Genomic DNA, 16957 nt, shown 5'->3' with positions numbered 1-16957 from the left:
TCAGAAGAGGTTATCCACAAAACCTAGCTGACAATACTAAAAATGAAGTCCTGGTTAAATGAGAGAGTGGCTACTTTACCCCCTCCTAGGGTTGCCATCTTTTCAAATGCCCAAAGTGGGACATTTTTTGTACAAACGTCAGATTTTGCAAGGCAAAACATACCCACAGCCAGTACAAAGGACAGAACTTCACTTTTTTGCCTAAATAAATGCTTATTCTTGTAGCATTTTAGCTGCTTATTCTGTTTCTTAAAACATTTAGATGTTTCAAAAACAGAGTAACTGTTTTATGCAACTATTACATTAAATATAGGGAATATGTTTGTCCTAATATCTCAGGACTTTTGCCATTTTTCAATTTTTATGCAGGACACAACTGCCCAAAGAGGGACTGACCCTCACAAAGTGGGACAGGTGGTAACCCTACCCCTTCCTGGACACAGAAGTGCCCCATAGTGACCATTCCACCCCTAATTCCATCATGAGTGTTACAACTGAATCTTCCCCAAATGTAGTTGTTTCAACGCCAGAGCCAAATGATACTAGCTTGTTTAAATCTTTTCTTACTACTTTTTCAGGATGCCTACTCTATTAAGAACATCTTAAAAAAGATCTGGAAACTGCTAATAAATGAAACAGATTTGAAAACCATTTTGGGGAACAAACCCACTTGTGTTTTCCGTAAAGGGCAGAACATGAAATCCCTATTAGAACACCAAGATAAACCACATAAGGCGGGTTACATGCACAAATGTGGTTCATGTAAGTTTTGCCCCTACATATTAGAGAGAAATTAAATCACTATAAATGGCATGAAATTAAGGATTAAAGACAAATTCAACTGTAAGTCTAACAAGGTAGTTTACTGTGCCCTCTGTGAGTTTTGCCCATGTTTTTACAAAACACATTAATCAATACACTGACCACAAATTCAAGCTCGTTGTGCTGGACACCATATCCCCTTCATTAAGAGGCGGAGCTTGGCTTTTCCTGTTAGAAAAAGCCGAATTATTTTGGCAAATCATGCTAGACTCCACACACTGGCCAGGCTTAAATGACCACTTATCTATAGCTAGCCTTTTAAAGCTTAAGGCATTAAATAGATAAGACATCCCTTTGTCCCTATATGTGGATGCTTATTATTTTATAACAACTCATGTGACTATGAACCCAGAATTAACTTAGAATATACGCATACACATGTTTACATCCATACCCACTGACCTGAACATAGTGCAGATTTATTTTATTATTTATTTTTTATTTTTAGTCTTGCCCATTTCAGTATGATGACATACTTAAGAGATGTGAAAGTGTATTAGTTAGAAATAGAATGGGTAGGATAAATGTTGATACATTTTTCAATTTTAAGTTATTTTTACATAGGAACTTGTATGTTTACAGAATACTGATTCACAGATTAGTTCTAGGCTAAGTGCCCTTGCGAGCTATTGTAAGCCTAGCCAGTTATCCCTTGTGAGACTCAAACCCTGCACCTTGTGATTGTAAGGCAAACACCTTAACCATTAGGCCACCCTCCCTGTTCTGAGTGCTTAACTCTATGCCCTTTGAAGCACTAGTACAACTGTTCTTATATATTTATGAAATATTTAATATGTTCTAATATGCCTTTATAACATGTATTTAAACATTATACTACCAATTTAAGTTTGTACTGTGTAACAACATGTAACATTTTTACATTTGGTATCCAGGACCATAGCCTTTAGTTATGTGCATGATTTCCCTTTAAGTTTGCAAACAGGAAATGATGTAATATGCCTTGATTTATTTAAATGTAGTTTTAGCTCTTTTTAGCTTGTCTGATGAAGTTCCTGTATTGTTTTAAACCTGGGACGAAAGCGCTTACAAGCTTTCACTGCTGTTCTGAATATAACGTTTGCCTGCAACTGATGCAAGCCATCTTTTTGGATTTATTGATTTGTTTACCTTTCTGGCATTTGTGGAGTATGTTAAAAGAAGGGTAGCAAACTGGCTCACTGATTGAACCCACCTAGTCAAAATAGGGGAAGCCACCTCAAGCACTAGACCCTTAACGAGCAGTGTACCCCAGGATCTGCCTCGGGGCATCTGTTGTTTGGGATATACTTTTCTGAGGTGCAGGCCAAAACCAGTGGGCTATGGCTGACCAAGTCTGCAGATGACTGCAATCTGGGAGCTGTCATCATTTCCCCTAGTGATGTGGACATCCTCCAAGAGGGTCTCACCCAAACAAATGACTGGTGCCAGAAACATGGCCTCAAACTGAATGCCAAAAAATGCATCATCATTCCCTTTGGGGTGAGAGACTTGGGCACCCAGGTTGATAGCAAACTGACTTTTGACCACCATATTGCCTCTGTTGTATGGAAAGCTTTCTACATGGCCCACCTAATTAGGAAGGGTATTTCATCCAGGGACAAGGAGGTCATAACATCTCTGTATTCTTCCCTTATAAAACCCATTATTTAGTACAATGCTTCTTTTGGCATGTATCTCACAAAGCACACACAGCAGCTGGAGAGAGGTTCCACACCAGGAGAATCCAAGGCCTTAAACATCTACCCTACACAGACAGGCTAAAAGCCCTGTCCCTCTACTCAGTTTCATACAGACTCCTCAAAAGTGTCCTCTGTCTGGCATACAAAGCAATCTCAGACCCCAACATAATGGGACTGCTGCATATCCAAAAGTCAAGCTCCACTTGAGTAACCCACACACGCAACCTCAACATGATATGTGACACCAACAGGACTTGTCGAAGAGACAGATTTGTTTCCCAGAGGCTCCCCTTTCTGTGGAATAGACTCCCTTTCATGTCAAGCAGAGTACCTCATTAACCCTTTTAAGTGCAACCTGAATAACTGGATGGGGAACAGAAAATATACCCCTGGGATTCTACCTGTGTCCCTGATGTATCGGATGCTGACTTGTCAGAACATTGGCTAAATTCTTGGCTAGGCATGTAAGGGCCTCAGTGCCAATAGCCTAGTACCTTCCTATGATTCTATGAATGCTAAAGATAGTAGAAGGTAGTCCAGGAAGGCTAATTAAGAGTACAAGTTTGTACCGGAAAACACAGGCATGGAGAAAGGTTACAGAACTTTAATAGAGAGTAAACATGACAACAGTAATTGCCACAAGTGATTTTACAGACGTAATAGAATAACATCATCTATTAGATTTCGGCGACATACTTTGAAGACTCATGGAATGAAGGTACTCTGAGTAAATATAGGGAAGCATTTTCAATCAATTAAAGCATGCATGGAAGAGTCAATTTACGGGTTGATAGAGTCAAAGTGCACAATTAATGAATCACTTATTCAGTTCTTGGGGATATATAATGTTGAAGCTCATTGTTAGGCCAAAATTAAAATGTTTCAATATAGCGGAGGACACTGTCATTCAAGTAATCTTTACATGTTATCAACATTTTCATTTTTATGTTTTAATACACATCTGCTTCTATAAGAGAACTCATAGTCTATGACAAGAGGTTAACAGATATAAATGGAATCAGAAAAGTATAGCAGAATGAGCTGAATGTAAGACAATTAAAACAATCATGATGAGAGCTGTTTGAAAGGAGGTTGATGCATTCCAGAGATTTACTCACCTGAGTTGGCACATTATTAAATCAGTCTGGCTATTTTTGTAGTTTTCTAGAAAAAGTGATGCTGAGCACAGATCACCAATTACATTATGGTGATCCATGATCTGAGAGTTATCACAAAAAAAAAAATACTAAAGCATAATAACAATGAAATGAAAAAAAAAACTTTATACCTTTGTTTTTTGGAAACTAATGATTTTCAAAATTTTCAGAACTTCGCATGATGCCAAGAAAGTCAATAGTCCTTGTTGGCATTTGAATACTTGTTCAAAATTTATAATTTATAATTTTTTTTTTTTGCATACTGTTAACATGACTAAAGCAAGGAACTTTCCCAGTGATGCTGATGTGTGAGTTTGATTAGTCAAGAAGAAATTCATAGGCATTGCCCTGAGGGTAATATAGTGACTTACAATCATATAAGAAATAAGCTTTTCTAGTAAGAAAATATAATGCAAAGCCTACAATATGTTTTTAAACAACATTATCCCATTGTGAGGCTTCATACAGCAAAGCTTGGACTAGGACAATAGCAATATATAAAGTCTGTCTGATATGTTTTTTCTGAAAGGTAAGAATATCCTGCATTTCTCATGGCAGACTTTGCAAGAAAACTTACGGTCTAGCAAGCTTCATGTTACGCAGCTGGGGAAGCCTGAGCTATGCAGCCTGCTCTGCATATAAGGTCAGGATTAAACAATGCTATGTGGAATATACATTCCACATGTTAGTTATCTAATGGCATAAGAAAGTTGACATCACATGGCCTTTGTAAACCAGATATGTCATGAAGAAAATTATAGGAAGATAATAATTAGTAAAATAAGTTGTCAAAAATGTTATTTTCTAAAGCTGTATGCATTACATACAAAAAACACTTCAAAAACAGACTGGCAAAGTAATACTGCATTTAACAAATAGCTTTAGGAAATCTACAGTGATATGACAAACCTGTACAGGTGGCCAATCAGGGCACTTAGTGTTGTCCTGTTGACTTTTGGAAGGATGTGTATCAGCTCCTTGTATCTGTTCAAACGACTCGCTTTCTGGGATACCTCTAACAAGAAATAGAATAACAATCACAACCACGACAAAATTCTTTCAACTAATACCAACAAAGATTTAGCAAACAATGACACTATGATTACTCAAACAGGATCTCTAAGATACAGCAAACCAAAAAGGAGAGGTACTGTAATACCCTGTGTGGGAATAAATCTTTGAATTATGTAAGATTGGTTATATTTCCACCGACATATTTTGGAAGGTAACCCATTTTCATCTACTGATGCTTGTTTACAGCTACTCCAATGGCTGACTCTCTTTAACAGTGCTATGAAACAGAAAGATTGATTGTGAATACTGAATCCATTTGACCTGTACATAAATCTAAATACACTACGTTGGTAACCTTCTATAACCTTGTCTCAGGCATGATCCCCTACTCAGTACCATTGCCAAAAGACCTATGTAGTAGAAGAGAATTGTAAAACACATTCTGAAAGTTGCAAGATGAGTAACACACTCTTCATTTCAATGTAATCCTAGAAGCCGTTCTTCCTCTGAGGTGCTGAAGTAGGACATACTCCTTTCCTTTCAGCCTGTAATATTTCCTTCCGCACTTACTTCATGACATATCAGTAATGCCTTACTGCCTCACCACTCTTCCATTCACTCACCTTAATTGTTTCACCTCTTTATGCAGGAACACTGCTCTGGGACTATCCTTTATGGATCGTTTGACTGTTAATTGCCACCATTAGTTCATGCCCTGCAAACTGTGTTATCAGATTATTATTTATTAAATTTACACCCATGCTATTTTATTACTACACCTTAGCCAACAGATTTAATTCTGGAGTTATTACATTTCAGCAATTATTTGTGCAGTTACTACCCTACATATGTTCTACTACTGGTCTTCCTGATGAAGCTGTCTATAAACTGTAATGGGCAAGTTTACAGGCTCTTGTCTGTGACATCCCCACTCTGGGCCAGTAATCAAGGAGCATGAATCCTCATCACTGACACAGGAGAGGGATGTTCACTTGAAATACAAATGGATACACTCAGTACTTCTAGATGCAGACCTCTCTGCTTCAAGCACGATTTCCCTTAAGAGCACACAGGGACCCCAGTCAGCCCTTGGTGTGGATTTCTTTATATCTGTCTCCTTCCAGGGCTCCAGTAAAGCTCCCCAGTACCACAGCTATAGGGTCCTCAGCTGAGTGTCCAAGACAAGTCCTCCAGCACCTTTTCTGTGAAACCAGTGCTTCACGTCCTGCTCCAAGTAGCTGACATATACACACTATGAGATTTGATTTTCACATACACAACACACACACACACACACACATACACACACACACACACACACACACACACACACACACACACACACACACACACACACACACACACACACACACACAAACACACACCTGGGAAAGGCTGGCACAGATTTACCCACTGTGCCCCCTTCTGCCTAGACTATAACATAGTTATCACTACCACCAGACATTACAAAGCCATCTAAGGCTGTTGCAAGGGTACCCAATTACACTGAGTGAAATTAATATTAATACAAATGGCAATGTTAAGCAAACAACCAGGCTTCAGGAGTGGCCACAGTGTCACCAACAGATATAAGTACTCTCAAAGGTGAAAATATTCTCTAAAGGGCCAGCCACAATGAAAACTTTAAATATATTTAATAATAAATAATAAAAGAACATGAAAATATGAAATATTTATTTACAGTAAACACCAGAGTTTCATCACAGGAAATATTAAAAAGAACATAGCTGGAAAGATTCACATGGTTACAGAAAAGCAATACTTAACTATTCTCACTATATTTTCCTGCCTGATCTAGAGAATTACTATTCCTACTTACTTAATAGAGCAAGACAAGATGAAGTAGGTGAGGGAGCCTTCTACATCAGGTTCCAAGAAACAGATTGCCCTGAGTCTTCAGCCTCAGCTAGTATTAAAACATTATTTCTGTATAGAATGACATCACATACATCTTGTCATCTGACCTCTGGGTCCCATGCAACTCCCCCATTGCTAGAAACAGCCAGGATGTAGCACCTGCATGTCAATAATACAAATATAAGAGCTTTGCTCAGATCCAGTGCAGCTTTTGGAAGTCATAAAACAATTACAAACTTCTACTCCTCCTACAGAGACTAACAAATCATGCTTCATACAGACATTGTGTCTCTGGGTTCATTCAAAACTGTGAGATAACATCTTTATGGCCTAGACCCAGTAATGTAATTTGTTACTATTTCTCAAAGTTAGCTGGAGATGAACTTAACCTCTTCTCTTCCACTATTCTATGTTTATATATATATATATATATATATATATATATATATATATATATATATATGTATTTAATTTAGTTACAATATTGTGAGGACCCACCACTGGTACATTTCTAACACAAGCAACTTTACAAATCCATTTTCAACACAAGCATCTGTACAAATTAGTTTGATATTCAAATAAGATATAATTCTTTTCTTTACTAAATTCCAGCTAGCTGTGCTGACATATGTTATGAATCCAATGCCCTACTTCTCATGACATAGCTGGCAATATATTCAATCATCACAAAGTCATTCAGTCATGCATTTACACTTAAACCTGCAAACCTTACTGTGATGCTGTTACCACAGATAATCTTAACCCTTTATTATTATGACAGTGCCTTCTTTCCTTCATTTAGCTATTTGGGGTAATGTTACTGTAAGAAGTTGGTTGTGCTGCTCATAATAAAGTTTACAGGATACCTGACTATATCAAGGGTGCCACTGACATGAAATGAAAGGATGCATAACGTTTCTTCATTCTCCTGGTGATACTGCAGCAGGAGTGCCATGCTCACCTCCTTACTATTCAGCTGAGACAAGAGTGATACTGCAGCAGGAGTACCGTGCTCACCTCCTTAGTATTCAACTGAGACGATACTGCAGCAGGAGTACTGTGCTCACCTCCTTAGTATTCTGCTGAGACAAGAGTGATACTGCAGCAGGAGTGCTGTGCTCACCTCCTTAGTATTCAGCTGAGACAAGAGTTAAACTGCATTAGGAGTACTGTGCTCACCTCCTTAGTATTCAACTGAGACAAGAGTGATACTGCAGCAGGAGTACTGTGCTCACCTCCTTAGTATTCAGCTGAGACAAGAGTGATACTGCAGCAGGAGTACTGTGCTCACCTCCTTAGTATTCAGCTGAGACAAGAGTGATACTGCACTAGGAGTGCTGTGCTCACCTCCTTAGTATTCAGCTGAGACAAGAGTGATACTGCAGTAGGAGTACTGTACTCACCTCCTTAGTATTCAGCTGATACAAGAGTGATACTGTAGTAGGAGTGCTGTGCCCACCTCCTTAGTATTCAGCTGAGACAAGAGTGATACTGCAGTAGGAGTGCTGTGCTCACCTCCTTAGTATTCAGCTGATACAAGAGTGATACTGCAGTAGGAGTACTGTGCTCACCTCCTTAGTATTCAGCTGAGACAAGAGTGATACTGCAGTAGGAGTACTGTGCTCACCTCCTAAGTATTCAGCTGAGACAAGAGTGATAATGCAGTAGGAGTACTGTGCTCACCTCCTAAGTATTCAGCTGAGACAAGAGTGATAATGCAGTAGGAGTACTGTGCTCACCTCCTTAATATTCAGCTGAGACAAGAGTGATACTGCAGTAGGAGTACTGTGCTCACCTCCTTAGTATTCAGCTGAGACAAGAGTGATACTGCAGTAGGAGTACTGTGCTCACCTCCTTAGTATTCAGCTGAGACAAGAGTGATACTGCAGTAGGAGTACTGTGCTCACCTCCTAAGTATTCAGCTGAGACAAGAGTGATAATGCAGTAGGAGTACTGTGCTCACCTCCTTAATATTCAGCTGAGACAAGAGTGATACTGCAGTAGGAGTACTGTGCCCACCTCCTTAGTATTCAGCTGAGACAAGAGTGGTACTGCTGCAGGAGTACTGTGCCCTCCTCCTTAGTATTCAGCTGACACAAGAGTGATACTGCAGCAGGAGTACTGAGCTCACCTCCTTAATATTCAGCTGAGACAAGAGTGATACTGCAGTAGGAGTACTCTGCTCACCTCCTTAGTATTCAGCTGAGACAAGAGTGATACTGCAGTAGGAGTGCTGTGCTCACCTCCTTAGTATTCAGCTGAGACAAGAGTGATACTGCAGTAGGAGTACTGTGCTCACCTCCTTAATATTCAGCTGAGACAAGAGTGGTACTGCAGTAGGAGTACCGTGCTCACTTCCTTAGTATTCAGCTGAGACAAGAGTGATAATGCAGTAGGAGTACTGTGCTCACCTCCTTAATATTCAGCTGAGACAAGAGTGATACTGCAGTAGGAGTACCGTGCTCACCTCCTTAGTATTCAGCTGAGACAAGAGTGATAATACAGTAGGAGTACTGTGCTCACCTCCTTAATATTCAGCTGAGACGAGTGATACTGCAGTAGGAGTACTGTGCTCACCTCCTTAGTTTTCAGCTGAGACAAGAGTGATACTGCAGTAGGAGTACTGTGCTCACCTCCTTAGTATTCAGCTGAGACAAGAGAGGTGCTATTCTGCTAATAGTATAATGGGAAGGTACTGAATGTGAACATCTGCTGATCAGGCAGTACAAAACATTAACTTTATTAAGGTTTAAAAGAAAATAAGCAAAGAGTTATTTATTTATTTCTATGTTTGTAAACTAGGTAAGTGCACACTGGTTCAAAGAAGCTTTACAGGCATGACCCGGGCCTAAGAGACATTAACCAATGGAGAAAAACATGCAAGAAGTAAACATTATATATGTACAGATCAACATAATAAAATAGGCATCCAGAAAAAGAGACATGGACGCATAACTGAGAGAACAGAACAATCATCTTAAATGTATACATGGCAATCGAAGTTAAGTCAATAAAATGAGAAGAACCCAATATTACAAGTAAACATAAAAACAGAACAAATCATTAAAAAGAATGTTAAGGATGCACTGCCTCTCTGAAATGGTACTTTGCCAGGAAATGAGGTAGGCAAGAAGAAAATAAACTGTTAATGCATTCTCTCTATAGATGTTCAGGAATGCTGACTGTTACCTTTCTTCATTAGAAAAATGTTACATTCAGAGCTGCTTTTTAGAAAATGGTTTTCTAAAAACATCCTTGAAATGCATGAAATAAATGTTTGCAATTTTTGAAATGTAACAAAAAAATATAGAAAATCATTCGGTACACCCGCATATTCCCAATCATATTTCTTAAGTATGATTTTATAACTGGTAAGACCCACAGTTTTTTTATGTGATTTTTTTCTATATTTTTAAAACCAAGGGGTAATATGTCAGTAATCATACCAGGTACATAATTTCTTCAACAGATGTGACCATTTGAATGTCTACTTCAGAATGAAACTTCAACCAGCACTTTACCATGTCCACTTTCTGATATACTTATACAGATATAAATTATCATATTTTTCACAATCTGACATATAAACATTGTTATAAAAGGAATACAAAGCCATTTACTGAAATATATTTCAACTTTACCACAGCAAAAGTATGACAAAGTAGGCATTTTGCATCTAGTAATAGCATTTGTTATAAAGCTAACATCATTTTTATTTTCAAATTGCAGCAATGCTTTTTTACTATTATTTTTCATAACTTTGCAAGCTGTTCGTGCAAAGGAGACAGTAAAAATCTTTATCAACATCAGCATACCTATCCATATTCATGGATAAAAGAGTGCTTAAAAATAAATAAGATATACACCCTACAATGATCGACTACATTACAGTGACCATGAAACAATGGCAGACCACTTTGCAATTAAGCATGATAAAGGACAAATTATTATCCCAGGGATAAAAATTCAAAGGGAGATATTCCAAGGTGACTCTTTGTCATCACTGCTATTCTGTCTTGCCCTTAACTCATTAAGCTGTCTACTTAATAGCTTAGGCCATGGCTATAATTTGGCTCCTAGAAAACAACAAAGTCTAAAGACTTCTCATCTTCCCTTTGTCGATGATTTAAAACTGTACAGTTCATCAGTCGAGGACTGAAAGCACAGCTGCAAGTTGTCAACATTTTTTCAGATGATATTAGAATGTCATTTGATAAATGTGCAAAAACAACCTTTAAAGCAGGAAAATTGCAGCACCAGGAAAACATCAGTTTAGGACAAGACTGTGATATAAAAGAACTTGAGCAAGATGGAGTGTATAAATACTTGCAAATTGATGAAGGATTGGCAATAAAACAAACAAATGCGTTTAAAACTGAGTAAGGAGTACTTTAGAAGACTTAAATTAATCCTGAAAACAGCATTGACATCTAGGAACAAAATCCAAGCTATAAACCAATTTGTTCTTCCTGTCCTAACATACAGTTTTGGACTGACTGATTGGCCCCAAAATGTGTTGGATAAATTCGATATTACAACAAGAAGGATGCTTTATGCTCACCAGATGATCTATCAAATCAGTGCATACCAAGATTATATATTCCCTGTTCTGAAGGAGGGATGGGCCTCCTTGAAACTGATTACATGTACAGATCCGCAATCGTGGGACTTCACACATATCTGCTGACCTCACGAAACCCAAATGTAGTGAAAGTTTTGAAACAGAAGGAGAACAAATCTAAGATGACTTCTCTGCTTAACCTAGCAGAAGCATATCAGTGTCAAGCAGGAATGGAAATCAAACTAGAAGTAGATAAAAATCAGGCAGCAACTGAACGTGCCAAAAAACAAAAGAAAGAATATAGGGTGAAGGACCAGATGAAAAGGTAAGCAATGTGGAAAAATCATAAATATAGTTGCAAGTATAGAAAACTTCTGAAAGAACCTCATGTTGATCAGGACGGAACGCAGGAATACTTAAAGAAAAGGTGAATTCAAACCAAGAGATGAAAGGTTAATATTGGCAGCCCAATATAGTGGGTTACGTATATTTATTTATTTATTTCAGTTTGGTGACCGGGGAGGTCCACTGGGCTCGAGAGCCCGTTTTCAGTGGAGGCCCAGGGAGAAAAGCTCCACAGTACAATGGTAAATCACATAATGAAAGATAACAGTAAAAATACACTGAACTATTATTACAATCAAAAATAGGTGGGAATTCCACAAAACAGTTAGAAAAACATGTAGGAATTCATTTAAAAAACAAGCTATTAGGATTTTCAAGAGGAATTGTCCTGGAGGGTGAAAGGCATAGAACATAAGTTGAAAAAAGAAAAAGGTTTGTTAGTTATAATAACAATGTGTGAGTAAGTGGCAGAATAGAGGGGTATGAAGTTTAGCCAGTATATGTTGGTTTACAAAGTCCTTTGAACATGTGGGAGAAACAGACAAATGTAAGTTTTGTAAAACAGAACTGAAAACAATTGCACACCTCATTGCTGATTGCAACCTACTAATGGCAGAAGGACTGTATACTGAAAGGCATAATAATGTGGCGAGACTGTTACACTGGGGATTGTGCAAACATTATGGTTTTGAAGTGATTGAAACACACTTGAAACATGAGTCACAAAGCATCATAGAAAATGATGAAGTCTATATCACATGGGATCATTTGTTACCAACAATTCAAAAGATAAATGCTAGAAAACCAGATATAGTGGTCCAAGAAAAGAAGACAAAAGTAGCATTGATCATCAAAATCGCCACACCCAGTGACTACAGTGTCCTGCATACAGAGAGACACAAAGTCATAAAATATCAGGATCTGCAAGAACAAACTAGAGCAATGTGAAAGAAGGAAACTCAGATAGTTCCGATAGTGGTAGGAGCAACGGGTCTTATAAAAAAGAGTCTACAATCACATTTAGATATGCTACCAATACATGTAACTCCATACAAATTGCAGATGGAGTCATTACTGGGCACGTTGCGGGTGCTGCGAAAAGCACTTTTGAATGACATCAAAGAGTGAAACAATATTAATTTCATGAACTTTAATCGTATTTTGACTTAGGAATGGGGTCCATTCCTGTCATGGTATTAGAAACCCAAGGGATTTGGAGAAATTAAAAAGGGATATGGCCAAAGAACTCTCACATGTAAGATGTCTGGTACTGTATTGTTGCCCCTCTCCCTGCTGCTCATGTAAATGACTGCATCACTCAGTTCACCTACCCCATGATTTCATGCTGTGGTTCTAAGACCTATTGCTGGCAATGTTAAATGTGTTGTCTTGTTCCATAGTCTTGCCTTTTCTGTGAAACATAAACTGCACACACTGGATATGAGCTGTCAGTTAGGTACTGGTACAATATAAGTCATTCTGGCCATAACACAACCACCCATTCCAGCAACTTATGAAATCCATATCCCAGTGCACCAGGGAAATGTTAACTGACCAATATACTTAGCTGAAATAAAACCAAAAATTGTATACAAACTAAAAGGAATTATGACACCTATTTAATTTACTGTATAGGCATAACACACAGCAATAGATAATGAAACATAAGATGATGCAACCATTGGGATTCAGAGCATATAGCTATAATTGTGAAACATGCATTGATATATGATGGCACAGTTAAAGAAAAAAATATTTAGAATCTGACAAGAGTGCAGAGTAGCAAAAGCCTTTGTCAATTACAAAAGAACTCTAAATAAGACACTGACTAAAAGGGTGTCAGGCATACCTGTCAGCTGTCTAGATTTTAGCAGAATGTCCAGATTTTTATTCATACCTTTGGTCTGTTCTTTACAAAATGTTTGGGTTTATGGCAAATCATTGAGGATTGAAGTCTCTAAATAATGACAGACTTTTAGTCATATCTTTGGTCTGTTCTTTATAAAATTTGTGGGTTTATGGAAAGTCGTTGAGGACTGAAGTCACTAAATAATGACAGACATTTGAGTTTCAGACTTTATATCTTTCAGAAAATATACGTTAATGCAAAACTTGCTGTTGTATGAACTTTCTCAGTTTATTAATGGAATATTTAAAATGGATCCCTGATTTTGGGTATTTGTCTCCCCATTATTTTTGGCTTTGTCCAGACTTCTTGTGCTGCAAGCTTAAGAGGTATGGTGACCGGTCTGCATTATAGTCACTAGTCGCAGACAAAGAAAAATGTGTAGAATACCTTATTCATTCTGTTTATTCATGCATGTAATCGGCTGTAGGAACTACTTAGGGTAAATGTTTTAAACGTGCTGGAGCAAAGGTTTTGTACATAGTGAAGTAAATTTTATCACAAAGTAAAGCCTGCATGTAGTTAGACTGACTAATCAGTGAAAATGCTGCACACCAATTAATAAAATGAGCTAAAGCAGAATACAGGGAATAAAAAGAATGTCTAGCCAAAATGAGTAAATACAACACTGGAAAGGATACAGCTATGAATATTTAGTTGGCATATTAGCCAGTAGTGAATCTGTTAAGTCACACAAAGACTTGAGGGGGTTAGGGAGGTCATAGAGATATAAACAGGTGGCAGTAAGAGTTTGCAGCTGGCCTTAAATGGGTAAAGGGGAGCATATGTGCCAGTAAACCAAGTTGTATAGCTGATTCAATGTCCACACCACATCTGAATGTGCCATCAAATTCTTCATATTAGTGATAACTTGAAATATTTTCCTTTATATAGTTTTGTTTTATATTTGCCATAGTCGTGCCTTTTAGGATGAAATATAAATTCATTGCTGTGAGTTATTTCTGCTGTGAGGTCACTGAAATTTTTAAATGCATTGTTAAAGTTTTTTTTTTCTGTTCTTCTATTGGATCTAGATGAAAGGTATTTTCTTATTAAGAAATTATAGCATCCTGTTTATTAAAAGGCTGTCAGTACAGTAATTGTGAAAAATAAAATAAATATTGATTATAACATTAAAATACAGAATGACAAAAGTGGTTATGTTACAGTTTTAAAACATTCTTGCACGGGGGAACATCCTTGTATACCCAAACACAGGACAACTCCACCATACATATTAAGTTCACCATTCCTCAGCGAATGGCGAGTACTCTGTTCTCTGAAGTACCACACTCTCAAATTTAGTATCTATTCCCCCAAATTCACCAAAATACCCTATACCTCTCAACTGTCCAGATTTTCACCTCATACTTTCGGTGTGTTTTTTATAAAATGTGTGTTTTTTTCTGTCAAGTGACTGGGATGATCTGATGATTGAAATCAGCAAATAATGATATGCATTTGAGTTTCAGACTTCAAATCCTTCAGAAAAATGTATGTTATCACAAACCCTGTTACTCTAGCAACTTTCTAAGTTTACAGGAGCAATATTTAAAATCTGTCCCTATTTTTGGGCCTTTGTCCCTAATTTTGTCAGGCTTTGTCCAGATTTCATGCATTAAGCGGTTGAGACTGAGGTATGCCTACTAATCCTTAGGATCACAATTATAGTTACAATGTGGACCTGATGGCGACATCATCTTCATTATCAAAGAGTAGTTAAGTATATCAATTACTGTGTTTGAATGAACCAATATAAATGGCAGCAGTATTAATACAAAAAATTATCAATTGGATGTAATAACCTTCTTTGGGAATAAGTAATGAAGTGTATGTTTTGATAACTTCTACTTTCTTTTCCCTAAAGTTCTGGTATATAAAAATCATAGTGAAGATGATTGCCCTAAGGAAGTTACCACTCAAATACAGTATCCTGTCAATTCTCCAGTAAACTTCAAAACAAAAAAATATATATCATGGAACAAAGTTGGAATATTTCAGAAAACTGTCAATAAATAAATAAAATGCAGCATTACATAAATCACTTAAAGCAAACAACTGGATGCACGGGTAAAACAAGAGAGACTTAGACTGAAGTTACCTTTATAAAGAAAAAGAGATCAAGCTGGATTCATAAGGGCACGAAAGGCAACAATGATATTTATAAGACACAGTACTGGACTTTGAAAATGGCATTGTGAAAAAAAAAAAATATATATATATATAAAATAAAATAACTTAAAACACCCTGACCACGAGAAAGGAACCTCGAACTATAAAACAAAAAAAATAAACCACGTAGGATGAACTAGTGTTTTAGCACTTTCATCTTTTATTGATGGATAAGACTTCTTCAGAAACAAATACACAAATGCAGTGTAATCAGTATATACTTATAGAGAAAAACAAAGAAACAAAAACTAATAAAAAACAAACGGTTGCACTCGAGCCAAGGTTCCAAAAAGGTAGAAAACGCACTTTATTCAATACAGAGACACAGCGTTTTTCGTCCTTGCAAAAACAGGAGCTTCATCAGCATTAAACTCAGCAAGTTGCAAAGTTTTTTTAAAAAGGACGGAAGTGAACAACAAATGATGTCATATCCTCCTTCCTAATTTTGTGCATTGTTGACTTGATTATATTCCATTTTGGACCTTTGTCCTAACTACTTAAAAGTATGGGCATATGCAGACCTACTAGTATGCACTGTGTCACTAGGGGTTAGTTGTGTAGTTGGTTTTAACTAATTTGCTTTTAATTATTTCACTTTTCAACTAAATTTGTGTTTTAGTAAACTGGCCAGATTTTTGGCAGTTACTTATATATATATATATATATATATATAAAACACATTTTTTATATATTTGATACATCTTATACTTTTATATACGTATACCTTATTATTTGTTATTATTATCTTTATTATTATTTTTATTTTTACTTTCATATTATTTTTATAGATTAGGGAACAATTAGATATGTTCTAATATGTGGCTGGACTCGCTTTGCGATCTGGCGACTGTGTGAATGGTTTCCAGCCTAAAATATATATGCTTTGGTACATATATTTTTAAATGCTTCTAATTTGTAGAGGAGGATATGACATCATTTGTTGTTCACTTCCGTCCTTTTTAAAAAAACTTTGTAACTTGCTGAGTTTAATGCTGATGAAGCTCCTGTTTTTGCAGGGGCGAAAAACGCTGTGTCTCTGTATTGAATAAAGTGCGTTTTCTACCTTTTTGGAACCTTGGCTCGAGTGCAACCGTTTGTTTTTTATTAGTATATACTTATATTGTGATTAGTTGCCAACACAACAGAGTAACACATAAATGACAGGAAAAAACAGCTAATGCACAAAGCATTGGCAAGCCACAAAACATTGAAAACTTCTCTCCCGCTATCAGTAATCTCCAACTATAAAACCCAGATCATTCACCATCATCGAAATAGTTGTACTGTTAAGAGGAAGGGGTTTTAATAATGTAATATGTAGAGCTGGGGAGAGGCAGCAGGGTAGTGTTAGGGACAACACACAGGTGTAAGGGTAGGCAAGGTGGCTTCACAGAAATCAGAGCTGTCAGGGTCAGAACAGAGC

At 37.1% G+C, this 16957-nt stretch overlaps 1 protein-coding gene across 1 annotated transcript in view; it reads right to left on the bottom strand.

Annotated features, from left to right (window-relative positions):
* ARAP3 (ArfGAP with RhoGAP domain, ankyrin repeat and PH domain 3) overlaps nucleotides 1-16957 on the bottom strand; it is a 1205760-nt gene that overhangs the window by 312867 nt on the left and 875936 nt on the right. Inside the window, exon 22 of the mRNA XM_044069919.1 lies at nucleotides 4568-4673. Within this exon, the coding sequence (XP_043925854.1) occupies nucleotides 4568-4673 (106 nt within the window). The remainder of the gene's footprint in view (nucleotides 1-4567; nucleotides 4674-16957) is intronic.

Source organism: Protopterus annectens, chromosome 4.part0, assembly GCF_019279795.1.
Source record: "Protopterus annectens isolate FY-2018-M chromosome 4.part0, PAN1.0, whole genome shotgun sequence".
NCBI classification, from domain to species: domain Eukaryota; kingdom Metazoa; phylum Chordata; order Ceratodontiformes; family Protopteridae; genus Protopterus; species Protopterus annectens.
The sequence above is the reverse complement of the archived record's forward strand: the minus strand, read 5'-3'. Positions and strand labels throughout refer to the sequence as shown.